The 27,701-nt window shown below is 39.0% G+C and overlaps 1 protein-coding gene across 9 annotated transcripts; it reads left to right on the top strand.

The window, feature by feature from the left end:
• The first annotated feature begins 18,495 nt into the window (after positions 1-18,495).
• LOC148674784 (syntaxin-11-like) lies at positions 18,496-27,155 on the top strand. Of its 9 annotated transcripts, none has more exons than XM_088625398.1 (3): positions 18,512-18,651; positions 21,108-21,185; positions 24,916-27,155. In XM_088625398.1, the coding sequence occupies exon 3, from the start codon at positions 24,921-24,923 to the stop codon at positions 25,764-25,766; it is 846 nt and encodes a 281-aa protein (XP_088481524.1). In that variant the 5' UTR covers positions 18,512-18,651; positions 21,108-21,185; positions 24,916-24,920; the 3' UTR covers positions 25,767-27,155. The 9 variants fall into 9 exon arrangements, with proteins under 9 accessions (XP_088481521.1, XP_088481529.1, XP_088481524.1 ...); XM_088625402.1 differs by having other exon boundaries at positions 24,921-27,155; XM_088625396.1 differs by having other exon boundaries at positions 18,517-18,751.
• The last annotated feature ends 546 nt before the right edge of the window (positions 27,156-27,701 follow it).

The following is a 27,701-nucleotide window of genomic DNA, read 5'->3' on the forward strand; positions in this document are numbered from 1 at the left end:
TGGTGCTGAACCAACAACCTATGTCTCAACATCAGCAAAACCAAAGAGCTGATTGTTGACTTCAGAAGACAAGGAAAAGTTCACTCCCCCATCTACATAGAAGGGTCTGCAGTGGAGATGGTGAATAACTTCAGATTCCTAGGTGTTCACATCTCTAAGGACCTTACATGGACACTGAACACCTCCAGTCTCATCAAGAAGGCACAACAGCGGCTGTACTTCCTGAGAAGGCTGAAGAAAATACACCTACATCCACAGATCCTCATCAACTTCTACAGATGTACGGTGGAGAGCATACTGACCAGCTGCATCACAGTCTGGTACGGCAACTGCACCACATCCAACCGTAAGGCACTACAGCGGGTGGTCAAAACTGCCCAACACATCATCGGCAGTACCTTACCATCCATCCAGGAAATATACAACACCAGGAGTCTGAAAAAAGCCACCAAAAGTATGTCTGACCCCATTCACCCCAGTCATAACTTGTTTGTTCCCCTACCATCTGGCAGAAGGTTCCGGTCACTCCAGTCGCACACAACTAGACTCCAAAATAGCTTCTTCCCCAGAGTTGTCAAGTTGGTGACGGCCCCACTCCCTCCCACCATATTATGATCTCTCCTAACGTCTTCCTGTACCCACAATGACTGTACTCCTACACCACTACACACACATGTAAGCCAAAATTGTACTGTACCTCGATAGCCCAGTAAAACTGTACCAGTCATAATAATATTTAATATTTATTAATTAACCATACTATTTTTAACCATACTATCTTTGTACTGTTCCAAGAATTACCTTGCACTGTTTTTGTCCTGTTATATTTTCTCTGTTTGCGGAATTTTGCACAGTTTTGATTACTTGATTACATGTTATTTATGTTATGTTATTACATGTTACTGTTATTGCTATTGTGTTACTGTCTATTGTCTTATCTTCTGTCCTATTTATATAATGCACCTGAGTGACTAATGAGAAACACTTTTCATTATACTATGCACCTGTGAAAGTTTAAGGACAATAAAGTTGAATTGAATTATATGTAACTACAGTAGATCACTCAATGATTAGAATTATTGTGCTGGCAAAATCAATATAATCGCAAATGCTGTTGCAGGAAATAACTTAATCTGCTGCAACATGGGATTACCGAAACTGTACCGATACAGTAATCGGTGCCTGAAGTTTGCATCAAACCAGTAATAAAAAAAGATCAAGCCAGTCCCTCTGTTTGTCCCAGAGGTAGAAAAGATTATTCATGTGGCGTGTTGTCAACTTTACCCCACTAGGTGTAGCCAGACATGCAGGAACAGAAGCATAAGGTAGAGAGGCCTGGAAGATCACAGTGTAATTACAATCGTAGAATGAGGAAAGACTCATTCTTATTAAAATATCTGCCGAACTGTGAATCTCTGTGTTTCTCCAATGTAAAAAGTTGTTTTTGGAGCCTCCCTTCCATCCATTCAGGGCATAAACTTAAACGTTGCACACACAAAGCCTCCAGTATTGTGGACAATCCCTCCCACCCTTCCTGCAACCTCATTGCCCTCCTACCATATGGTAAAAGTATCGCAGTATTCTTTTTTGCCAAATGTCAGGCATACTGTCTGATGTATTCTTTGCACAATTCTATGCACAGTCTTGTAAAGTAAATTGCACTATGCACATTGCACTTTATGTACCCTGTACCCTGGCAGAAATGTCTATGTCTACATTGTCTATAGCATTGCCTTGTCAGTGTCTGTCTGTATGCGCACTGTAGACCTGAAGAACGATATCTCACTCCTCTGTGTACTTGTATATGGCTGGACTGACAAATGAACTTGAATTTATCATGATGGACAATAGGAGAACAGGCATACTTTGTCTGCTGTGATTTTGTGAATATTTCTACTGCTGTAAATGACAAACTTTAATTCCAAAATTATGGGGAAAAACAACAACCTACAATGTCAGAGAGTAAAATTAAATCTCACATATAATTTTGTCATTTCCTCTGCATATATATGCAGAGACTAGACTTTCTTCAAATGGACACAGAGCTACAGGTGTGTCAAAATGACCTTTCCACATTAGTTTATCCCAGGGGATTTAGTCCATACCAATCCCCTAAATGGGGGTAAACAGGAATTCTAGAACTAAAAATGTTCTAAGGAGCTAGAGATTGAATTGGGAAAATGAGTGAGGAGATTTGCTCAAGTCAGTGTCTAACCTCCAAGAAGGAGGTTTCTCTCCAGCGATCAGCCCCTCTCAGACAGGAACCATGCAGCAGGAAGTGCTGTGTGTTTGCCAACAGTCCCCAAAGAGGGAACTTCTACTTTTTTTTAGAAAAAGGAACCCTTATTGTCATTAAGTATGGTGGTATGTAGGGAAGAACAATACTGAGGTAGCTTATGTATTTGCTAAGCGGTACAATTTGAGATCAGTTTCTTCCGTTGCAAAATTTCAACGCAGCAACACCTTTTCCCACTACTTTCCCAAAAGATGTTAATTCATTAGGTAAACTGTCATTTCACATTCGTCGGACACATGCCCCCTCCACTCCATCTCCACTTTTCGCAGCTCCCCCGCGATTGAATCATTCTTCTTTATGGGGGTCCTAGTGTCTTCATCCTATAGTCAGAAACTGGCTTCGTGAAGTGGGTTAAGCCGAATCCCACTATACTATATGTATGCCCTTAAAAAGCATCCTCAAAGACATCTGCTTCTCAAGTGTCATTAATCATCATGAAGAGAGTTTAAATTTTATATTAGTAAATATCTCAGTTGTCTGTTCTTGTAAATTTCAGTAACATAACATCTATTTAGTAGACTATGGTATATGTGGATCTGCTATTTTGTTGTTTGATTTTGCTCTTTAAAAGAGAATGGCTCAAAAGTTGTTCAGTGTACTTTAGGAGGTCATTTGTAAAAATCTTAATTAGAAGAACAAAGCTTTGCAGCCAAGCTACTGTAGATATAGACTACAGTCCTAGAGGATAAAACTGGGCCTTTCAGGCATTATATCACCTTAGGCTCCTGGGAGCCAGGAACTGGAGTTGTGGTTATTTCCAATGTGCCCCCTTTCTTCTTTCACCCCTTCCTGATTGTGTTTTCACATTTCTCTCAGATAGCTGCACCTCTCCTTATTCTTACAGCTCCCAGAAAAGCCTGTGAACAGAATCGTTTGAAAAATCATCAGACATACAGCACAGTATAAGCTGGGCCATGGTACTGTCTCTCATGTTTCAAGATCGTCTTGATGTCATTAGTTTAACGCCTTTGGTAATAATAATCTTCTTGTTTTTTCTCCAAACTGTTGCTTCAGTGTGAAAGAATGCCACCAGTACACATTCTGGATCTTTGCAAGTCTCACGACCAGTTCTGCAACACGTTCAGTATGACGATAGACCACACAAGATGTTTATCTGTGCATTTGTCAAGGAGCTATCTGGCTGTCATTTTAATGCAATTCTGTGAAGGATCATGGAAAACAAACATTGCGTATTTCTTAAATAATCTGTATTATATAGCACTGGGGACCACGTGGAGTCTATTTCAAATAAAATATTTCTTTGTTTGAATATTTGAGTACTCTGTGTAAGAGTTTAAGATAAAACCATATCTGCTTTAAATTTTAGGACATAAAATGCCAGATAATCGAACAATATAGTTATTTTAAAACATAGCATCCTTAAATACATTCTTCCTAAGTTGCAAAGTAGCAAAGTACCAGCAAAGTACCATGTAAATTAAAAAATTAACCCAACCTTGTTATGGATATATTGTCAATATGCTGATATATTTCATACCGTACAGTAAATACAGACAGAAACTACTGAATTGGATCCTTAAATCACTACAAGAGGTAGATGGGCTATATGGCCTTCTCTTGTACAGTGTATAAGATTTCATATGTTCTTGGGTAATACAACATTAAAGCAATTATTTCGTAAAATAAAATGTATTTTGGTCTAATATATACAGTACAAAATTAAACATAATAACATTTGGTATATTGATATATTATCTAAAACACTAGTATTATTTCTTTTTTTTCTTTAACAAGACGTTCCTTTATCAGCAAGTTTTGCAAAAATTAACTTGCTCCATGAAACCTGTTAAATGTAGTTTCTGACACACCAAGGGTGGGGGACATAAGTATTTTCCATTTCCTTTCTGCTTTAAGAAGGAGGCACCTGGACAATTGCAGGTTAACTTTAATAGCATGTCACTCAAAATTCCTGTTTGCACTTGTCTAGCAGTAAAAGGTTTTATATCAAAATAAGACATTTTTAACTATATTCATTTTCTGTTGTGGGTGGCATGGTGACACAGTGGTAAGGCTTGTAGTTATGCAGAGCTGCAGACCTGAGTTTGATTCTGAACCTGGGGTGCTATGTGTGTGGAGTTTGTATCTTCTCCTTGCGACCCTGAGTTGGATAAACAGTTTCTGAAAGTGATCTGATGATGTGATGTTCTCTGTTGTATGTTGTATACAGTACACTTCTCAGTTTTGTGGGCTTTGAGAATGGCTGGACACTAGACAATTGAGGAAGACCTACTGAATTGTGAAATCTTGTATTGCAGACAAAAATTATGTAAAATAATGTAAAAAGATTTGTGCATTGTTCTCTCACTGCCAGCGAAAGAAGCCTGAATGATTGTTACTGTTAGACAAAAAATATCAGTGTCTAACCCAGCTCTTCTCATCTTAATCTTCTGAAAAGGATTTGACAATCCACAACCGAAGCTGATATTCAATATTGCCAGATCTCTCTGACATTTTGACAGCAGAAGAAGTTTATCATACTAGCTATAATGTGAATGGATCTCAAAGGCACTCTTGTGCCCTTGTAAAAGTTCAATTAGGTAGCTACGTAGGCTGAAAAATGAACAAGTAAAGGTTTATTTCATGCTGAAAGGAAAAGAAAAGAGACACAATGTTTCGGCTGTGGAGCCTTCTTCGGGTGTGAAAATGCCTAACAACTGAAGGTTCCACAGGTGAAACATTGTCTCTCTTTTCTTTTCCTTTCAACATGGAATAAACCTTTACTTATTCCTTTGTAGCTTAGTTACTATCTATATGTTACTGCCCCTGTCTGAAAAATTCTAAGTAACACTGTTTAGGTCCATATACTTTAAATCTCAAGGTAAAACCATGCCTTTTTGTGCTTAAAAGTCTCTGTTCCTCACAAGCCTCCATAGGGCTTGTGTTAAAATTCAAACTGACTTTTGAAAGTTCACATGATATAGATTTCTTGTTATGTTTTCCCGGAAACAGAATGATTAAAAAAAAGAATACAGAAAATACGCAGTTAAGTCAGAATTTTTATTTGACGTAAAGCAGATCTTAGCCAATTGCTGAAGGTTTTGTTTGACTTCCACAATCGTCTAATGATGAGCTTGGTTTCATAGGTATTTCCCCCAGCCAGAGCACATATAAATAGTGAAAAGGTTTCTAAGATTTATTTATTTTTTTTATCCGTGAGAACTTCCCCTGGTCTGAAAGGAAAATGTGTATCACGTCTTATTGAGAAAAAATAACCAAACTTCTCGTCTGAACCAAATTTGGTTTTTGTGGGATCCCCCTCCGTACCCTTCCGAGCAGGCTCAATTAACATTCTCACTAACTGCTGATGGATTATCACCGAAGAAGGCCTGCCCACTGGTTTCACAGAAAGACTCCATCTGAAGGTTTCACTTCCTGTCACATACGCTCTTCTCTGCCTGCCTGTAACTGACCGATCCTTTTAAAGTCATGTGGTTCGGAAAAAAAAGTGGCACCTTCGAGATCATGACTTTGCCCCCTGACACTTTTGACAGAGCTTATCTTTCTTCTTTTTTAGATTCGGGTCGATATTATTTCAATGTTTCCGGTCTACATTTTGAGGTTGCTGAAACAAAAAGGCTTAGAGTTGACTGGCAGGAACATTCCACCAGTCACTGGGACAAACTGGCAGAACAGGTTCTTTTCAAAATGTAAAGCTCATCTTTCAGTGCTTTGTTTAGCAAAGCCTGATTAACAAAAGTTATGCCTGTTAATCTGTAAAAAAATCAAAACCTATGTGCTGTATGTACATATACTGTACATGTACTGATAAATACATTGGTACTTTTAATCTACATATATACTGTTTCATTTGAGTCTGGTAAAGAAGGAATACCACTTATGTAACTGTAGGTTGTAGTCACCGAAGAGCTCAAATTAGAAAAGTATTAATACTCTTTCCAGCTCATGAAACAAAATTTCATGCATCAGTGTTTGTCTTGGAGCAAAATGTTTACATTCACATCCCAATGTATGGAAATTTACAACCACAAGTGAGGAAAATCGAAGTGGAAAGGGCAGGTATTGCTGAGAACAAAAATGCTCTTTGAAAACCCAAAAAAGGAATGTGAAAGTTTTTTTAACAGTCTGTAAGGTAAGCTAGCTCACAGAAGATCCATTCAAAAGTATTTTTTTTCCAAAGTGGATAACATTCCTATGCTAAACAGGACTGGATGCTGTTTAAAGTTTTTAAAGATGCACTAGCCCAGTAACATTCATTCTCACTTTCTCCTTCCTCATTCCTATCCTGTTACGTGCATTCTCTTGCTTTTAACACAGGTTTGTGTTTCTTATCCTATTCTTATTTCTTTCTTTCCTTAGTTCAGTATGGAATACTTTCATACCATGTCCCATCATTCTAAACCATTTGAATATATGCAATTTAACAAACATCAAATGTCAGAAATTATTTCTTAGCAGCTCTTCAGTTTGGATCCTAGTGATAGTTACACCAAGCTCTCAAAGAGCACACAAAATGGAATATGTAAGTATTCAGGTCTTCTGGCTGCTATAAAAATTAAAAAAATTCCTTTGAATTAAATAGATTATTATAGATATTGCTTTTTTGAGTTTTGTTTCCCACAATCATTAATGTTCCTGACATGCAGAAAACAGACATCCAGCCAGCACCATAGAATTTATGGTTTCACACATTTTTTTTTTGTAATTGCAGACAAACAGTAATCAAGCTCCTGTTTCAATAGGGCTGGCAGATTGCTGTGAAGAAATCCTTTACACCGTTATTTTATTAACATCATGTATTTATTACTTCCATGAATTTTATGTAGTGTATTTTTCCAGTTTGTTAAAAACAACAATGACTTTGCTGTTCCTTTCAAGAAAATAAAACTTCTCAAAAGGTTAAACAAGGCATAGATTGAGCAAGCCTGGAAATGAAAATGAGCTCAAATAAGAAAACAGGAAGCAGAGATATTGCAGCTGCACAGTATGCTGGGTGACTGTACTGATGAGTGTGAAGTATAGATATTCTCATATGGGTCAATGCATCAGTGATTATTAAAACAACAGTGTAACAGAGATCCCTGCACTGAACCAATCACATTCCATATTTTTTTTGTACAGGTTTATGCCACAGAGATTTGTTTCAAGGACTTATGGTATTGCCAATTAAAAGATTCCTGTGGAGTTTCCATGTTTTCTTCAGATCTGTGGGTATTTTCTCTAGGCGCTCTGGTTTCCCCCCAGCCTTCCAAAGATACGCTGGCTGCTGTAGGTCAGTTGGAGCCTCTGTAAGCTGTGTTTGTGTGTGAGTGTGTGTCCTTTGGTAAACTAGCATCTTGCCCAGGTTGCAATCCCATCTTCCAGGACAGGCTCTGGGTAGCTGCGACCCTTAGTAGTATTGAACAGCCTGTTCTGTATGGAGTTTTCTCCAGGAACTCTGGTTTCCTTCCAGATACCAAAGACGTGTTGGACACTATACAGTAGGTCTTTTGCTGTGAATCTGCATGTGTGCACGTGTGCCCTGTGATGGGCTGCTGTGCTGCCATGTGTCCTGTGCTGCTGGGATAGACAGCGGATCCTGTGAATGTGTGGCTTGGTGATGATCCATGGATTCTGCTCAATCCCATCCATCATTGTCTTGACATTCAATTGACAACCTTGGCATTAGAATCTTTCTGCAGGGTGTGAAGATACACCTCCAACACACCAGGTTGTAGTCACATGGTTCTTCCTTCACCCTGCCCTAAGGGTTTCAAGACTTGGTTCACGCAGACTGGTTGCCTTGTGGGTGTCTTTACATGTGGGGAGGAAATCAGCGGTTGTACTTTTTTAAGCTCCAGCTTTCATTGAAACTTATTTTGCCAAAATATACAAGGAAAAATAAAGTTTCCCAAAGCGATGGTCTCTCCCTGGATACATATTCTTTCCTGAAGATTTCCTAATAATATCTGAACATATTACTCTTTGAGGGATTTAACTATGTTGCTATTTCTTATGTATATATATTTAAGCTATCTGATTGGGAACCTCCAAACAAATGAATTGACTCTCCCAGGTGCAGGGAATGTATTCATCAGCTTGTGGAGTCAGACAAGATTCCATCACCTCACCTGGCTGGAAAAATTCCAGGATCTCAGTCCTTTTGAAAACTGGTGGAACTAGTGAAAATGTGCAGTTCCCTTCCACACAGCACTGCCCTCACACAAACGCAGCTGACAGCCATTCTGCAAGAAGAACGGAATGGAATTGAGTGGTGAATATTTCAACCTTCACCTTGTGGAAAACACACCACATCTTTTTGACACTTTTCTTGCAGCTTCAAGGCAGAAACACATCACTCAGCTGGGGGCTTAAACAGCTCTGGAGAGAGTGTGTGTTTTTAATATTACAGTATACACAACTTCACATGTACTTTAAAGACTGGGAAACTGTATAAATATTACAATAACAAAAGCTAGCATGTCTTTGGACTGTAGGAGGAAACTGGTACACCCAGAGGAAACCCATGCAAACATAAGTGGAACTTGCAAACTCTACACACATTGTATTCCAGGAATTAAACCCAGTGACCCAGACCTGCAAGTACCTGTCATATACAATATTTAACAAAGTGCAATTATTTTCTACAATATGAAGTATTTTTAATGCATTGATAATGATAACGTATTTAAATTAAAAAAAACAATATATGGTGAACAAAATACTGATGAGAAAATGCACATTAGTTTCCCTGTGACCCTGTAATAGATGATGTGGTTAGAAAATAGATGGATGAATAAATATATACATGCTATTGCCCATATATTGAAAAAGTATATTATACTGTACTGTTATTCATATTCATCTCAGGATCACAAAGGGAAAAACATTTGACCTTTCTGTCTCAATATGTTTGGAGATCACTATTTGTCATCCATAGGAATGGTTCACAAGGATGTTGCAGATTGGGTTAGTGGCTGAGACAAGTAGTACTATCTTGAAGTCCTCTGTTTTAAGCGCCAAGCCACACACAACAGTCCATGCAAAATCACCATAAAGTAGAAAGTTTGGAATTTGTGATAGGCAGGTATATTGATGTTTCATTAGAATCTGTGTCCTTCTCATATTTTACATTAAGTTCTTTTGTGCAGCAACAATTGCTGAAGCAGAAAAATGTTTCAGTGTATCATGGGTGGATGTTTATTTATAAATTGGTAAGTGTATTTATACTTCTGAAGCAAAGTGGAAGTTCTGTATCACTTACAGTAACAAGATCTAAATGTAGGTCTTGTCACAGAGCATAAGTCAGACACACTGAATTAATGTTCGTAGGAGATGTAATAAAAACAGTTTTGATTAATTACATGATTATCAGATTGTAAAAGCATGGTGCAACCACAGACACACAAAAACTGTGCATGTGGTTTATTACCCTTCACAAAAGAGAAAAGGTCAAACTAACACTATGTCTCTTTTTAATTTCAAAAAACGTTTATTGTAGCCATCACCGTCTCCATTAATAAAGAAAAAAAGTTTTTTTAAGCAGTTTGTCTTGGATAACATCAGTCTCAAAATACAGCCAATAAAACTCAAGTACTGTACCTGACCTAGTGAAAATGACCACAAATTAACTCTTCTTCACACAAACATCCCAAGACGTAATGTCATGTCGTACCTGGTGCCATGCCAGAAACACCTGTGACAAAACACATCTAAAAACAGCTCTTCTTTGCACCTACCAAGAAGCACAGAAAAATTTAGAAAAGCCTTACACCGGGCACAGCTCATAGGTACTTACTCCCAGCAGAAGATGACACAGCAGTAGCCCTCAGTTTACTTCATTTTGAAGAAAAGCTGTTGATTAAATTGCGGACAGGAATTAAGGTGTCATCCTTATTTTTCAGTTTGTGAAACAATCAGACTTTGCTGCAAAAAAGATGTCCTTCACTGACTGAGATTAGTTGTACTATTGTATATTCCTAGATCTTATTTTAGATCAAGTAAAATACGTAGGTAACCTGTAATCAGTTCTGTCGGTGTCCCAGAAACCCCACTGAAATCCCGTTGCTGGGATTTAGTAATATTAGTTTAAGTATTGAGAGATTTGCATTTTACCTTTGTCTGTTATGTGTAGTTCAGTATGTAATGTACAGTATGTACTCTTCATTTATAAACAATATATTTTTAATTCTAAAGAGTGCCGCAGAGCTGTATTGAGCAGTAAAAAGAACGCAAACATTTGGTGTTAGAAATACACGTTGATTTATAGCGTCAGAGAGTTATAAAATTACCTATTTTAGTATACACTAATATGACCACAATTTACTGGCCTATTTAACTTTTTTGCAGCAGTCTTTAATTCTGAACACAGATCATTTACTGAAAAGAGTAGCAGCAGACTACTTGGTTTTTAACTCCTTTCTCAGTAGCCTACACTACAGTGATTCATAACATAAATGTTGTATTTTTTGATACTGCTGTTCTGGATGTATCATGAAATTCTGTACTACATTACAGGGAAAATACTGATGACAAAATAAACATTAGTTTGTGCCATCAGACTCACCATTAGTTGCGTCATCATATTATTTAATTCGCTGACAATTATGTAATACTAAATACTAAAAATGATCGTGATTTTCGAGCATACACTACAAGCATGAACTGTCTTCATCTGGAGTAGCAGTACAATATACCTGTTGCGGAAGCAGGTGTTTATTGTGATTTGTTTGGCTGACTGAGGCTCAAAAATCATTGTGTTTGAGAGAATTACTGGTTGTTTTTCCAATAACAGAAATGAGAATATGTCAACTTCACTTTCAGTAAAAAGTTAGTTACACTGTGCATCTGTTTTTGTAGTAGGTTTATATATCACATTAGAGTTTAATGCAAGGATTGCACTCTCCAAAACATCATCTTTCACTTAAAGAACATTACTGGCTTCCAACAATCAAAAGGCAGTCTTGATTTTCTGCAGACTGCAATCTGAAGATGCCTCAACACTCACATGTTCATTTGCCTGCAACAGGAAGGATTCAATAAATTTGATTGGTTAAGTTAAACATTTTAGCAAAACTTGGCTTAGCACTATTTAGATCAAATCTGGTCTCACCACATGCCCACAGGGAAGTGCAGTTTTAATGTACAGTATGTCATAGAACAGAAAAAGCAAAGAAACAGTGTCCCATACACAAAAACTACTTTCTACTTTCTGAAGCTGAAAATCACAATGTTTTTTCAGCTCTGAAAATTGAGACAGAGTGACACAGAGCTGTATTGAGCAGCAAAAAGAAAGCAAAAATTTGGTGTTAGAAATACACGTTGATTTTTAACATCAAAGAGTTATAAAATTACATATTAAGCTAACACTATGACCACAATTTAACAGCGTAGTTCACTTTTTTTCAGCAGTCTTTACTTCTGAAAACGTAATGTTTTTTCAACTATCAAGATTGAGAGGACATAAGCAAATCTCCTAGAACCTGTATTTTCTTTCCTTACGTTACCTGAATGATGTCAGATTAGACTAGTTGTAAATGTTTATTTTGTCATACCGTAGGAGAGGCAGAGTGAAATGTAGAGAAGCTGAAATCACAATAAATGATTGGCCAAGCTTAAGTTACTTTGGTGTATTTCATGATAGTCACAGAAGCTGGTCTAAGCATTATTTTATTTCTTTTTTTGGAAATGAAATGAGATAGCGTCGACATTGTGACAAATGCAAAATATAATATGTTTCTCGAGTTTATTTTTTAAATTTCTAATACTGTACTGTACATACATTCATTTCATTCAGTATCAGTTTGAACAATGTGACTAAGACGTTTGTTCCAGACTCCTAAGATCATCTGCATAAATAAATGTTTCTTGGTTTGGAAGCAGCTCTCTGGATTGACTTTGTCAATGCTTTTCAAAATTGTCTTCCTGAGCCAAGTCACAGGCTGTGAGGCTCATCAGTCACAGTTCTCCAGAACGTCTACATGAGGAACGTGATGAGTCAATATAATCTCAAAGATCTTTCTCTTGCTTCGCTTCTTCTTGCTACAGCATCATTTTGCTATTTCAACCTCACATTTTCACTGTTTGTTTGAAATACCATGTTCCCACTTGCCACACATCTCAGATCAGAACTACTATATATCTTTCTCAGTCCTATCAGATTGCTTGCATTCCTGACCTACTGTACCTACTGTACTTTATTCCTATAAATGTATTTGACCCAAGCTTTTATTCAAAGTGAGTTATACTGGTACCCATTTATACAGTGGGGAATTTTACTCAAGAACTATGAGTGACGTACATTGTCCAGGGGCACAACAGAATTGTGCCAACCAGGATTTGAATCCATATCATTCCATGTCATGAGTCCTAAACCCTAGCCGTTACTCCACATTGCCCCTCCGCAAGTGTGCCAATTTAACTCTTACCTAAAGGCAGAAGTGATGATCTCACATCTTTATCAGACCCAATACAGACCTCAAAGAGCAACCAAAGAAATGACTCAGACTTCTAAAAACAGACCAAATGAAACAGTAACATACTGTAGAACACAGTTCAGTTTGCTAGTTAAAGGAGACCTGCAGTCCCAATTTCTCAGACCAGTTATTAAATCTCAGTAACAAAATAGATTAATTGAAGTGATAGAAAAAGTGTACAAATTTCCAATTAAGCACAAAATTGTAAACTTTATGAAAGTACTGTAAGTTGCCATCTTATTGCAAACCCCTGGTCTCATCACTGGCGAGAGGGAGAGTTCCCAGGAATTGTGACATGATGCTGACCCTTCCTGCTCACTAGTCACTGTGATGACTAATGTAATGTGATGTACAGTACAAGCAAATTAAGTGCAGGTTGTACAGCAGACATTTCGCCGCAAGAAAGTTTTCAAAGTGATCTGCACGCAGAGTTAACAAGTTCCATTTATCGGCAACACCGTCCCGAAATCGAGAGCAATATTTCAATTGGATTAAAAGAGATGTATTCACAAGCCTGCTTGTTTACAATGCAATAGGACTACTTCTCGTCGCTGAAAGTTACGTTGCCACGTTCCGAATCGCAGAAAATGGCGCATGCCTGGAAATGTGTCTATTTTGTGATGTAAACTGGTGGTTTTACAAGTTACTGTGTAGTTTTATTGTTTGAAACAGTAACATAGAACACAGTATAGTTTGCTATTTATCAAACTAGGTTTGTTGTCCAATCCAGGACAACAATGTGCCAGCCAGGATTTTAACCCATATCGTTCCATGTCATGAGTCCTGAACCCTAGCCTTTACTCCACACTGCCTCTCTGCATGTGTGCCAATTTAACTCTTACCTAGAGGCAGAAGTGATTATCTCACATCTTTATCAGACCCAATACAGCTCTCACGGAGCAACCAAGAAATGACTCAGACTTCTAAAAACAGCACAAATGAAACAGTAACATATACTGTAACACAGTTCAGTTTGCTATTTATCAACTTGTCTTTTAGGTTTGTTGTCCAGTCCAGGACAACAATGTGCTCTTCTGAAGGTGCTGCCATGGTCAGTGGTAGGACAGACTATGGACTGACTTTACCATCCAGCCAGTGTTCAGGTCTGCTGAAGTCATCTCTGCAGCACCAGGTTCACATAAGCTCAGGCAGTCAAACAAAGATACTTTGTTATGATATATTGGGGAAATACAGACACAAAGCACAGTGGATTTGCAAATAACTTGATTATTGTATCAGAGTAGTGACCCCTTTTTAGAAGACAAATGTTTGTATAAGACATTCATAATCCACAGAACAGTAAAATACTAGTTATTTTTTAAAGTACAGCTCTTGTATTTATCAAGGAGGAAGAAAGTCTTATTCTCTTCAGGTGAATCATTAGGCTTAATTCTGTAGAATTAACAAGAAAATATTTTTAAATAGTTTTTAAATATGACTGAGATGTAAAACCTAGTATTGTTCTAAATGAAGACATTAATCAGTTTTCATTTCATCGCTTATGCAAAAATATTTGAATCTTACAAAATTCAGTGAAATAATATAAAATACCAAGTTATATTTCCCTGCAATATCATATTATTCATTTTTGCGGTCTGCAAAATGGAATACATACATCTGTTAATGTAGTGGTATTATATAGTGCCATATTCATAAAAGTGATATTTTTGTTACCATAACAGTTTAGTTTTCTTATGAATTTCTCATAATTATAATTCTGTACATTAAGTATGTTTAGCTGTCTTAAGCTGCAAAGCAACTTTTAGAAAAAAATGCTCTATACGTACAATGACTAAAAATACTTTCTGAACAAACTCAATATAGTACAAAATCTATTATTCACTTTGTGTCCCTGTCACTATACAGGGGGATTAGTACACACACAGACCACAGGGTGAGCACCCCCTGCTGGCCCCTCTAACAGCTCTTCCAACTGCAAGTTCAATTTTTCCCCAGGAAATCTCCCATGCAGGTACTGACCAGGCTCACACCTGCTTAGCTTTGATGGGTTACCAGTTGTGAGCTACAGTGTGATATGGCTGCTGGCAGACACAATCACACTCACATCAGGGTGAATTTTCCCAGTATCCAATTAACCTAAGAGTATGTCTGTGGACTGTAGAAGGAAACTGGAGAACCATCATCTCTTAATATCTGTGGGCACTCTCATTTCGTTCCACCTACCAAAGACATGCTGGCTACTATAGGTCTTTTGCTGTGAATCTGTATGTGTGCATGTGTGCCCTGTGATGGGCTGCTGTGCTGTCAAGGGTGTAGTCCTGCTATGTGTCCTGTGCTGCTGGGATAGACAGGGACTCTGGTTTTCTTCCAGATACCAAAGACATGTTGGACACTATAGGTCTTTTGCTGTGAATCTGCATGCGTGCACGTGTGCCCTGTGAGGTGCTGCTGTGCTGCCATGTGTCCTGTGCTGCTGGGATAGACAGCGGATCCTGTGAATGTGTGGCTTGGTGATGATCCATGGATTCTGCTCAATCCCATCCATCATTGTCTTGACATTCAATTGACAACCTTGGCATTAGAATCTTTCTGCAGGGTGTGAAGATACACCTCCAACACACCAGGTTGTAGTCACATGGTTCTTCCTTCACCCTGCCCTAAGGGTTTCAAGACTTGGTTCATGCAGACCGGTTGCCTTGTGGGTGTCTTTACATGTGGGGAGGAAATCAGCCATTCAACGGTTGTACTTTTTTTAGTTCCAGCTTTCATTGAAACTTATTTTGCCAAAATATACAAGGAAAAATAAAGTTTCCCAAAGCAATGGTCTCTCCCTGAATACATATTCTTTCCTGAAGATTTCCTAATAATATCTGAATATTTTACTCTTTGAGGGATTTAACTATGTTGCTATTTCTTACATACTGTATATATTTAAGCTATCTGTTTGGGAACCTTCAAACAAATGAATTGACTCTCTCAGGTGCAGGGAATGTATCAGTCCTTTTGAAAACTGGTGGAACCAGTGAAATAGTGCAGTTCCATTCCACACAGCACTGCCCTCATCACAAACTCAGCTGACAGCCATTCTGCAAGAAGAACAGAATGGAATTGAGCGGCAAATATTTCAACCTTCACCTTGTGGAAAACACACCACGTCTTTCTGCCACTATTCTTGCAGCTTCAAGGCAGAAACACATCACTCAGCTGGGGGCTTAAACAGCTCTGGATAGAGTGTATGTTTTTAATATTACAGTATACACAACTTCACATGTACTTTATAGACTGGGAACCTGTAAAACCATTATAATAAAATAATACATTTCATATCACTTTCAATTACTGCTTATTCAGGGTCACGGTTGTCCGGAGTCTGTCCTGGGAAACTGTCCTATCCTCTTCTCAAGGAGGGATACACACTGGATGATATGCCAGTCCATTGCAGGGCACACACAGCCACAAACACACATTCACACCAGGGACAATTTTATCTGAAGCCAATTAACCAACCAGTATGGACTATGGGAGGAAACCCATGCAAACACAGGGACAACATACACACTCCACACAGATAGCACCCCAGGTCTGTGAACAAGCCAAGGGCCCTCAGTGCTGTGAGGCAGCAATGCTAACCACTGCGCCACCATGTCTAGAAGGAAAACCTCACATTCAACACAAAAGAAATCGAACACATTTATGATGTATTTAACTTTCATTTATTGCAGGCATCATCACACCATCTACTGAGCAGCTGACAATCACTCATTCATAACATCAACAACATCAACATCCAGCAAACAGCAGGAAATTAAGACACTCTTGGTGTGAGTTTCGCATCTCTTCCTTGTCCCAGCCTTTGTGATGTGTTCTACTATCCCATTGTGAATAATGATGTGTTTTGAGATGCTGGTATGCACGCATGTTGAACATAAATGTCTTCTTAAGGAAAGGAAACTAAAGACAGCTATGCTTTCCTCAGCTTTCATGTTCAATGCCATTAAATCAGATCTAAAATCAGCAAACTCGAAGCACCTGGAGGAAAGCCATGCAAACACAAAGACAGCATGCAGACTCCACACAGACAGTACTCCAGGAATTAAACTCAGAGCCCCCGCGCTGGGAGGCAGCGATGCTGCACCACCGTGCTACTCGTCAAATATATCACAAAGCAAAAATATTTTAAGAAATATAAAAAATCGCTCAAATGAAATAGCAAAATATAGTGAACATACTGTAAATTCTAGAATATATTTCACATTTCAAATGTAGAGGAGGAGCTCTTGACCAAAACAGCATTGCAAAACAATTCAGATAACAGTCTCTTATAATAGAACCTGTGACCACAAAAAGCATTGTGATAACAAAATCAGCCAACAGTGACTGCGGCATAGCATCCCACAATGATTACATAAAAGGTTTTGGTCAGCATAAAGGGTTGTTGATTTCATTCAGTTCTGGCCCCAAACGCTTATGCCTCTGGCCTTTACACTGTGAAATTGACTTAAAGTGAATGTGTCCCAACACTTATCACTTGTAATCATTGTGTTGGTCACAAAGTACATTTGCTTCTAATGTGATCAGATGTGGGCAGCACGGCAGTGGTTTGCATTGCTGCCTTGCAGTCCTGGAGCCCTGAGTTCAGCTCCTGGCTGTGCCAACTGTATGGAGTTCCTATGTCTCCCCATGTTTATGTGGGTTTCCTCAAAGTGCTCTAATTTCCTCCCACTGTCCAAGGACTTACTGGTGTGTATCTGGCTTCTGGGAAGATTAGCCCCAGGTGTGAGTGTGTGTGTGTGTGCCCTGTGATGGACAGGCTTTGATTCCAGGATGTATCTGCCTTGTTGTGTCCTTTGCTTGCTAACATATGCTCCCCTGTGACCCTGTATTGGATCGATGAGTTAGAAAAGGGATGCACGGATGAAGAAATATATGTATGGAATTGTACAAATACAAAAGAATGATTGTACTTATTATCCATATTAAACTTGATCACAAATACAGTACCATATGACTGCAAAGCAAAAAGTTTGATTTTGCTGTCCCGATATTTTTGAAGAGCACTAAATATCATTCATAGCATTGGTTCACAAAGATGTTGCAAATTGGGTTAGTGGTTAAGACAAGTAGTCCTGTCTTGATGTCATCTGTGATAGGGAGGTGTATTGACATTTCAGTTGAATTTATTCCTTTCTTATCTTTTACAGGAAATTCTTGTGTGCAGCAATAATCACTGGAGCAGAAAATTCAGTACTGTATGTCAAGATGGACATTACTTTCTAAACTGGTAAATATTTGTACTTTGGAAGCAAAGTTAAAGACATGAATCACTTAACAAGATCCTCAAAGTACTGTACAGTAGGTCTTGCAGGTGTTGCCATAATGCATACGGCTGAGCCGTTGTGTAACACATTGAATTAATGTTTGAAAGAGATTTTAAAAATGTGTTTTAAATCCACGATTATTAGCTCGCAGAACCAAGGAGAAACCATAGACACACAGAAACTGAGCATTTGGTTTATAACCCTTTACAAGAGAAAAAAATGTCAAAGTAATTGTTGTTAATTTCAAGATTTTTATCGTCAGCTTCGCCATTATAGTTAATAAAGAAAGAAAACATTTAAGCTGTTTGTCGTGGTATACGCCAGACTCAAAAGTCAATAAAACACAAGGGCCTGACCTAGTAAAAGTACCATTCCGATAATGCAAAACATTCCTAAGCAATTAGTTAACTCTTAGGCGCGCAGACACCCAAAGACGTGATGTACACCTTGTGCTTCTTTCATCTGGGAGTGGCTACATAACCAATCCAGTCTCATTCCAGAACAACTTCACATGAAGGATGTTATCTGACATCTCAGTCCTAGAGACTTTGGCGACAAAGCACATCTAAAAACAGCTCTTCTCCGCACCCACAGAGGAGCACAGTAGCATTGACTTAAACCGCGGGACACGCACAGCTCACAGGTACAGTAGTTACTCCCTGCAGAAGATGTCACAGCAGCTGCCCTCACGTTACTTCGTTTCGAAGAAAAGCTGTTGATTAAACTGCGGCACTTGAATTAAGGTATCATTCTTATTTTGCAGTCCGTGAAACAACGAGCCTTTGCTGCGAAGAAGATAGAGGGCTGTCTTTCACAGACCTAGATTAGTTATATTATTGGATATGATTGTACCTGCGTTAAATTGGGTAACGTGAAATCATTTCTATCGGGGTCCCTGAAACCTAATTGAAATCCCGTTATTGGGATTTAGCTAAATTAGTTTAAGTGTTAAGAGGTTTGTTATTTTACCTTTGTGAGTTATGTGCACGTCTGCATGTACTCTTCATTTATAAACAATACATTTTTTTTAATTCTACAGTGTGCAGTAAGACCGTATCGGCAAGTTGAAAAACGTGATCGTGTTGTAAATATACGTAGATTTACAATATAATATAAAAGAGGGATGCATGTTTAGATAATATAGTATGGTCAAAACTCCACAGGCCTGCTTCATTTTTTACTTGTGGTCTTTTTAAAAAAGAACTCCTTTACTGAAAAGAATAGCGGTAGACCATTTGCTTTTTAACTCCTGTGTCGGTAGCCTTCGGTGATTGGTTTTACGTTGATATACTGTACACTGCTGTTCTAATGGTGTCATGAAGTAGTGTAATCCATTACAGGAGTTTCTGGTTCTGCACGGTTTCTTGTCTGTTATTGTTGCTTTACGGGTCCTGGATTCGAGTTTGCAAGTTTTCTGCGTGTCCGCATGTATTTTTATTACATGCCATTCAAATTTACAACGTCTGCCAGGAACGAAGAAAACCTAAGCTGAAAAGCTTTACAAATAACTTATTATTTGTGTATCTTATTGCGATCATCTTTGGATGTTTTACAGTTCCTTAAAGGGGTGCAAATCCTTCGTTTAATAAGATAACAGTTATGTAATAATAAATACTAAAATGATGGTGATTTTTGAGCACAGACCAACAGCCCAATGCATGAAATGTTAAGATAAGGACTGTGTAGTACACCCTACCTCTGGATAAGGCAGATATTTTTGTAAGGTGTTTGGGTGACAGGGTCTAAAAAATCATCACGTTAATCGGAGACTCGAAATCTGACCCAGTTCAAGATTGTTTTTGTGATGCAATCTGTCCACAAATCAATCCAAATGTATCTGAATAACACCAGGGGAAGTATTTTGAAGTCAAGTTTCATTTAATTAACACAAATGGGAAACAAATGTTTCTGCAACAATTAATTTACTTTGTTCTGTATCTGAGAAAATTAATGGTTATTTTTCCAGTATGAAAATGCAGGAAGCTGGATTTTTGTAATAAGTATATTCTGTATATCACATTAAAGTTTAACGCGAAAAGCACATTCTCCACAACTTTATCATTGACTCAAAATATGTTACTGGCTAACCCCAATTGAAAGAGGACTGCGTTGTGGAGATGCCTGAACACAAACACGTTCTTTAGGCTGCAATAGTAAGGGTCCCATAAACATGATTGGTTTAAGTAAAACACTTTCGTACAGTATATACTTACAGTAATTAAATGCTTCTCAGATTGCTTAGAACTGGTTGATTAAAATCTGGTCTCGCCACATGCCTACAAGGCAGTGCTGTTTTATTCCACGTCACAGAACAGGTAAAGCAAAGAGTGTAAAAACAACTTTCTGAAGCTGAAAAACAGGAGACATTAATATCTCACTCAGACCCTGTGATGTATTTTCTTACATTAGCTGAAACACGTGGGATAACTGTCGTCGTTTGTAAATGTTTATTTAATCGTATCTTAGAAATGAGAGAGTGAAGTTTGCAAAAACAGTGAAATCACGGTAAAGGTTAATTTACTGTGTGAACTATATTTCATTAGAGCCACAGAGGCTGGTCTAAGCATTGTTTTATCTCACCTTTAGTGGAAAATAGATAAGATAACTTTGATAATGCCATGACAGGAAATGCATAATTAAATGCTTCTCAATTTTATTTTTCAGAATTTTGGCTAATTCATCCATTCATTCAGTATCTATCTTTTGTGTTTCTGGTTCAATAAGTTATATGTTGTTGGGGTTTTTTTGCACTTACAGTGTACCTTAATTTAAAATTGAAACACTGCAGTTATTAGTATTAATGATGAAGGATGCTTTTATTTCTTGGTTAGGTTTTCACCTATACTGTACAAGGAATGCTAATTGTGTCTTGTTGAAGGGATTTCATGTACTTTCAGGAACAAAATATAGTTGAGATATTTTGCAGATATCTGGGTTTCATTTTAAATAATACAGTATATTGCAGTTGATGAGGTAAAACCTGATGGGTCAGTGTTGCGTTTCCAAACTCAGTCATGATGACTTTAAGCCAAAGTGCAAGGAGTGTTATAAAGCATGCCTTGTTTTCATGTTCATGAAGATTTGTTTTCCTTTTAACAGCAGTTTTGACAGAAGCCACAAAAATGTTCTTTCAGTGACATTAAAGAAGGGATCATTCTATTGAGGCACAAGAAGCAGGTAGGCTGCAATTCAGAGTAAACAGGGACTTTCTGAAATAAATCAGCTCGGAGGCTGAAAGAACAGAAGGTAAAACAAGAGGAGGAAGTTCCGCCACCTTTGCACACAGGGCTACTAGTACTGTAACTTAATTATCCAGAAATTTAAGCTGTTTTTCAAGTTTCCCACACTGTCAGTTTCAACAGATATCTAAGACATTTTTTCCACACTCCCAGGATACTCGGTGTAAATAAATGTCTCCAGATTTTTAAGCAGTCCTCTGGCTTGACTTTGTCAATGTTTTTCAAAATTGATTATGTGAACAAAGAGAACAATTTTGTCTATTCCAAGCTTAAATGATTCAGCAATCTTAATCAGTGCAAATACGACAGGCTATCACCTAAGGCACCATGCTTTTCTTATGGCATGATGAACAGAACCAAGCACAGTTTTCCAGGTGTAGTTTGAGTACAGTCCACATGCTTAACAATACTTTCCTTGTTTCACATTCTACACTTCTAAATACTGTAAATACAATTTTATAAAGAGTTGTCCACCATTGCTTCCTGTGAACATAGATGAGTACCCTCAGTGTTTCAGAAAGGTGCCAGAAGTTCAGATTTTCAAACAACTAGTTGTTCTTTTTTCTTAATAATTTTTTAAAAAATGAGGCACTGGCCCTTGAAAGGTGAGGGCACATGAACACAAAAGACAAAGACAACTATTAGGAGGATACAAAGGAACAAGTAATAGGTTTATTCCATGCTGAAAAAAAGAAGAAAGAGAACACAACGTTTCGGCCGTGGAGCCTTCTTCACCTGAAGAAGGCTCCACGGCCGAAACGTTGTGTTCTCTTTCTTCTTTTTTTCAGCATGGAATAAACCTATTACTTGTTCCTTTGCAGCCTACGCATGCTGACGCAGCTACCCACCTGAACTATTAGGAGGATAGTCAGGTGACACAGTGCTACCAGAATCACCACTGAAGACAAGTCCCATGTTGGTCCATCCCTCAGTCTGTCCTCCTGGGCCACACCACTGGCTATGAGGCTCATCAGTCACATTTCTCCAGAACATCTACATGAGGAACGAGTCAATATAATCTCAAAGATCTTTCTCTTGCTTTGCTTCTTCTCGCTACAGCACCATTTTGCTATTTCAAGCTCACATTCTCACTGTCTGTTTGAAATACCATGTTCCCACTTGCCACACATCTTCTCAGATCTGAACTACAGTATATCTTTCTCAGTCCTATCGGATTGCTTGCATTCCTGACATTGTACCTACTTTATTCCTTCATTTACTTGACTCAACCTTTTATACAAAGTGATTTATACTGGTACCCATTTATACAGTGGGGAATTTTAATCAAGCGCTATGAGTGAAGTACATTTTCCAGGGGCACAACAGAATTGTGCCAGCCAGGATTTTAACCCATATCGTTCCATGTCATGAGTCCTGAACCCTAGCCTTTACTCCACACTGCCTCTCTGCATGTGTGCCAATTTAACTCTTACCTAGAGGCAGAAGTGATTATCTCACATCTTTATCAGACCCAATACAGCTCTCACGGAGCAACCAAGAAATGACTCAGACTTCTAAAAACAGCACAAATGAAACAGTAACATATACTGTAACACAGTTCAGTTTGCTATTTATCAACTTGTCTTTTAGGTTTGTTGTCCAGTCCAGGACAACAATGTGCTCTTCTGAAGGTGCTGCCATGGTCAGTGGTAGGACAGACTATGGACTAACTTTACCACCCAACCAGTGTTCAGGTCTGCTGAAGTCAACTCTGCAGCACCAGGTTCACATAAGCTCAGGCAATCAAACAATGATGCTTTGTTATGATATTTTGGGGAAATACAAATACCAAGCACCGTGGACTTGCATGCCAATAACTTGATTATTGTATCAAAGTAGTGAAACCTTCTGAGAAGCCATTACATTCACAATCCATGAAAGTGTAAAAAAAGGTTTAATTTTTCAAGTATTGTTCTCTTATTATCAGTGGTGAAATAGAGGCTTATTCTCTTCAGCTAAATCTTGGCTTCGCATAAATCCCATTTATGAGGCCCATTATGTCATGAGGCTGATCTATAGGATTAACAACAAAATGTGTTGAAATAGTTTTAAAAAAATATAGTTCAGGCGGGTAGCTGCGTCAGCATGCGTAGGCTGCAAAGGAACAAGTAATAGGTTTTTTCCATGCTGAATAAAAGAAGAAAGAGAACACAACATTTCGGCCGTGGAGCCTTCTTCAGGTGTGAGAGAGGGCAGTAGGCAAAGGTAAAGTAGCGGGAGAACAAAGGTTGGGAGGGAGGAGGAGTGAGAGGCGGGAGCAGGGGACAGAAAGAGAGGCCAATCAAGAAGTGTGAAGTCAGAATGGGTGCAGAGAGGTGTGAAATTAAACTTCCAATGAATGGAGAAAATTTAAAAGAACAGTAGTCTGTCGTTAAGAGAAGGGAGAATGTGTGATCCTAGCTGCAGAATAATTTTGGTTTCGGTGGTCTTCCTGATGTATGAGTTCGGAAAACCGTCTTTGAGAACACAGACGGAGAGATTAGAGTGGTCGTGGCCGGCAGAGGTGAAATGAGAAACAATTTGCTTGGAGAGATCTTTAATCTTCACAGCCCCGACGTGTTCTCTGAAGCGGTCTCCGAGTCTCCTTCCTGTTTCTCCAATGTAGATGGCTGGGCATTTACTGCAAGAGATACAGTAAATAAGGTTGCTGGAGGTACAAAATGCTGTCTGGGTGATCCGGAATTGTCCTGAGGGGCCTTGAATGAGTGTGGTGGTGGATGTGTACTTGCAGGTGATACAGCAAGCTTTGTTGCAAGGGAAAGTGCCTGGTGTGGATGGTTGTTGAGGGCGGTCAAGGGAGCTGTGAACAAGGAGGTTACGCAGATTAGGTGGTCGGGGATATGAGATGATAGGGCGATCAGAAAAGAGGGCCCCAATGGAGGGATCATCCTGTAGGATGGAAAAGTTGTGGTTAATGTTACTGGGGATAGGAAGTGTGTTAGGGTGGTAAGGAAGCACCAAAGGAATGCGGTTGTTACGGTGGGAGTTCCTGATCGGGTTGATGGTCCGGGGGGTGTTTTTGGCTCCTGTCAATCATACTGCTGGGGTATCCTCTGTTGATGAAAAAGGAGTACATTTCAAGGGCTTGGTTCTCAAAGTCGATGTCTTCGCTACATAATCGTCGTAGCCTAAGGAACTGTGAAAAAGGAAGAGAGTTTTTAGTGTGGTTGGGGTGAAATGAGCTGTACAGGAGGTAGCTGTGTGAATCCGTGGGTTTGTAATAAACTGAGGTGGACAGTCGGGGGTAGTTGATGGAGAAGTTGATGTCTAGAAATGGAAGAGTAGTGGAAGATGTGTTAACCCTATATTTGAGGGACGGGTGGAAGTTGGTAAAATGGTGCAGGAAGAACTCAAGCTGATCGTTGGAGCATGTGGCGGCACCGACGCAGTCATCAATATATCGTTTGTAGAGGTCAGGGACATAGCCAGTGTAGGAAGCGAAGAAGTGTTCTTCTACCCAGCCGACAAAAATATTGGCATAGCTGGGTCCCATTCTGGTGCCCTGCGTCTCTTGGGATCTGGCTTATTTAGTTCATTTTATGGTTGAACATCCTCTTAGTTTTTACCAAAACATGTTACAACTGCATTAGGCGTCACTAAACTAAGAAAATATTTACCTTTTTACTACAAGAAATGGGTCTACCAACCAGCTGTCTTCTCTGTTCCAGGGAAGATGAGAGACCGAATCGGTGACATGAAGAATCTGGTCAAGCAGCCCCCTGAAGCGAAGGAATCCTGCAGTAGTGAGGAAAAGAAGGAGGTACCTGACACTGAGCAGGCCTTGAACGAAGTGCTCTTGGAGGTGCAGGATGTTCGGAAAGAAATTCAGCTCATCAGGGAGGACGTCATGAAACTGAACAAGCAACATGCCCAAATGCTGACTACTGTGTCGACCGAATCCTTGGACAAATGCAACGCCATTGCTTCTGACATCAAGAACCGGGGACAAGATGTCTTAACGAAGCTCCAGAAAATGGAAGCTCATAGCAAGGAGCTGGAGGCCAAGTATGGTGCCAACTCGGCTACAGCGCGTATCTCCAGGACCCAGTATGCCTCCCTGAGCAACTCCTTTCGAGACGTTATATTCGATTACAATGAGGCCGAGATGACGCACAAAGAGAAGTGCAAAAACATCTTGCAAAGGCAGTTGGAAGTCATTGGCAAGGAAGTCACTGGAGAAGAGATTGAAGAAATGCTGGAGAGTGGAAAGTTGAGCGTGTTCACGGATAACGTGCTTGTGGAGGGGAAGACAGCCCGTTCTGCCTTCAACGAGATTGAAAACCGTCACAAGGAGCTTATGGACTTGGAGCAGAGAATTAAGAGCGTCCATGAGCTGTTCTTGGACGTGGCCATGCTGGCAGAGGAACAGGGCGCCATGCAGACCAGCATTGAAGCCAGTGTCCACAAGACCGACTCAGCCGTTGGGGAGGTCTTAACCAAGCTCAATGCAGCCAAGAAATATAACAATAACAATCTGTTCAAAAGGATTTGCTGCGGCTGTTTTCCTTGTATGAAGTGAGATGATTTTGGATGATTTTTTGTCATTTTGACTTTCTTCAATTCATGGTTCTAAAAGTTAACTTGTTCCCAAGAGGTAACAGTTCTAACAGTTATCATGTTCTTAAGTCCTATTCTTTAAAGAAATAAAATGAGTATCAAATTAAACAGTATAATACACATGATGGCAAAAGTGAATATATGTATATAAATATATCATTATGTGCCCCAGAACTATCAAATGTTACATGAAAACAGTTATTTTGCATTCTTTATTCTTGGGGCTCTTTATTTTAAAATGCCTTTTTTGGTAACCTTGTGTTTTCTTGGAAAATCTTAGCTGTCTTTACCCCCTCAGCTGTGTTCTATGTAATTATGAAAAACAAATGGAAGGACCACTTTTAAGATAACAAGATATTCTGAAAAAAAGATTTCCAGAAAAGCAAGACATAATGAACACAACCTCTATAATGAAATGTGCTGGTTTGCTATAGCTACATTTACATTGTTTACAGGTGTTGAGCTTGTTGTTTCTCCTCTTTGAATTGATACAGGTTTCCAATAGGAAAATATATTGAAAAAAGAAATCGTTTTTTAAAAGAACATCATTACTGGATGTGCGCTCTCCTTAAGACGGACATAAACCACATCTCTCTGACATATTGTTATGCAGGTTTTGTGTGAAATAGTGTGAAACTTCTTTGTGTGGGGGAGTGGTGGGAGGTTGACTTAATTAACCTTTAAAAATGATTTAATAAAAAGAAGCCAGGCACAGCCTTTTTCAAAGGTTATCCTGCGAGTTTCATAAAATGCTGCCAATGAGAATACTAAAAGTTTTCGCTAAGAATAACACCACCCAAGAATTAAGTGTACTGAAAGAATTATGGAGTGTTTAAGTCCAACATTTGGCGTAATCCACTTGGCTGAGGGCTGACCCCCTGGCTACAGGCTGAGGAGGCTGGGACCCCCCATGCAGAGTGAGGGGTGACCAAGGGGCAGGTGCAGAAATGCAGATGGGCAGGAGGGATGCAAAATGATGGATGTGAGGGAGAGAAGGGGATAATGTATAGTATTGATAATGATTTAGGCGAGGAAATGGCATCAGCAGTGACTGCAAATTCCTAACAGCGGAGTCTGATCGAACTTGGCTATTGTCAACCCTCCCAAACCTTTGTTAGAAACTCCATTTGTAATATACTGTTATCTTCTATGATTTGTGATTGTTGCTATTGTACATATTCTGATGGAGTACTGCATATATTGTATATACAGTAAGTTGCAGATAGGCTTCATGCCTTGAAATATAAAATTGAAAAAAGCTGTAAAACACGTACAATCAGCAATTATCATACTGTATTGGTTTTGTAAGAGCTTTTTCACAGCTTTGCAATAACCATCCAAAAGATATCAAGTGTTCTTCTGTGGTTTTTGTGGGTGTCCTTATCACTGTGTGTGGGACTGTGTGTCCCAAGGATTTAAAATGCTCTTATCAAGTTTTGTTCTGAAATATACTGTGAAACTGTATCTTTCTCTGTACTCACTTTGCAGCAGGTACCTCTGGCCAAGCCAATAATAATAATAATAATAATAATAATAATAATAATAATTGCTTACAGTTATATAGCGCTTTTCTGGACACTCCACTCAAAGCGCTTTACCGGTAATGGGGACTCCCCTCCACCACCACCACTGTGCAGCATCCACCTGGATGATGCGACAGCAGCCCAGTGCGCCAAAACACTCACCACACATCAGCTATCAGTGGGGAGGAGAGCAGAGTAATGAAGCCAATTCATAGATGGGGATTATTAGGAGGCCATGATTGGTAAGGGCCAATGGGAAATTTGGCCAGGCCACCAGGGTTACACCCCTACTCTTTTCAAGAAACACCCTGGGATTTTTAATGACCACAGAGAGTCAGGACCTCGGTTTTACATCTCATCCAAAGGACGGCGCC

The sequence above is a fragment of the Lepisosteus platostomus genome, chromosome 3 (genome assembly GCF_059453375.1).
Source record: "Lepisosteus platostomus isolate fLepPlt1 chromosome 3, fLepPlt1.hap1, whole genome shotgun sequence".
Taxonomy (NCBI): domain Eukaryota; kingdom Metazoa; phylum Chordata; class Actinopteri; order Semionotiformes; family Lepisosteidae; genus Lepisosteus; species Lepisosteus platostomus.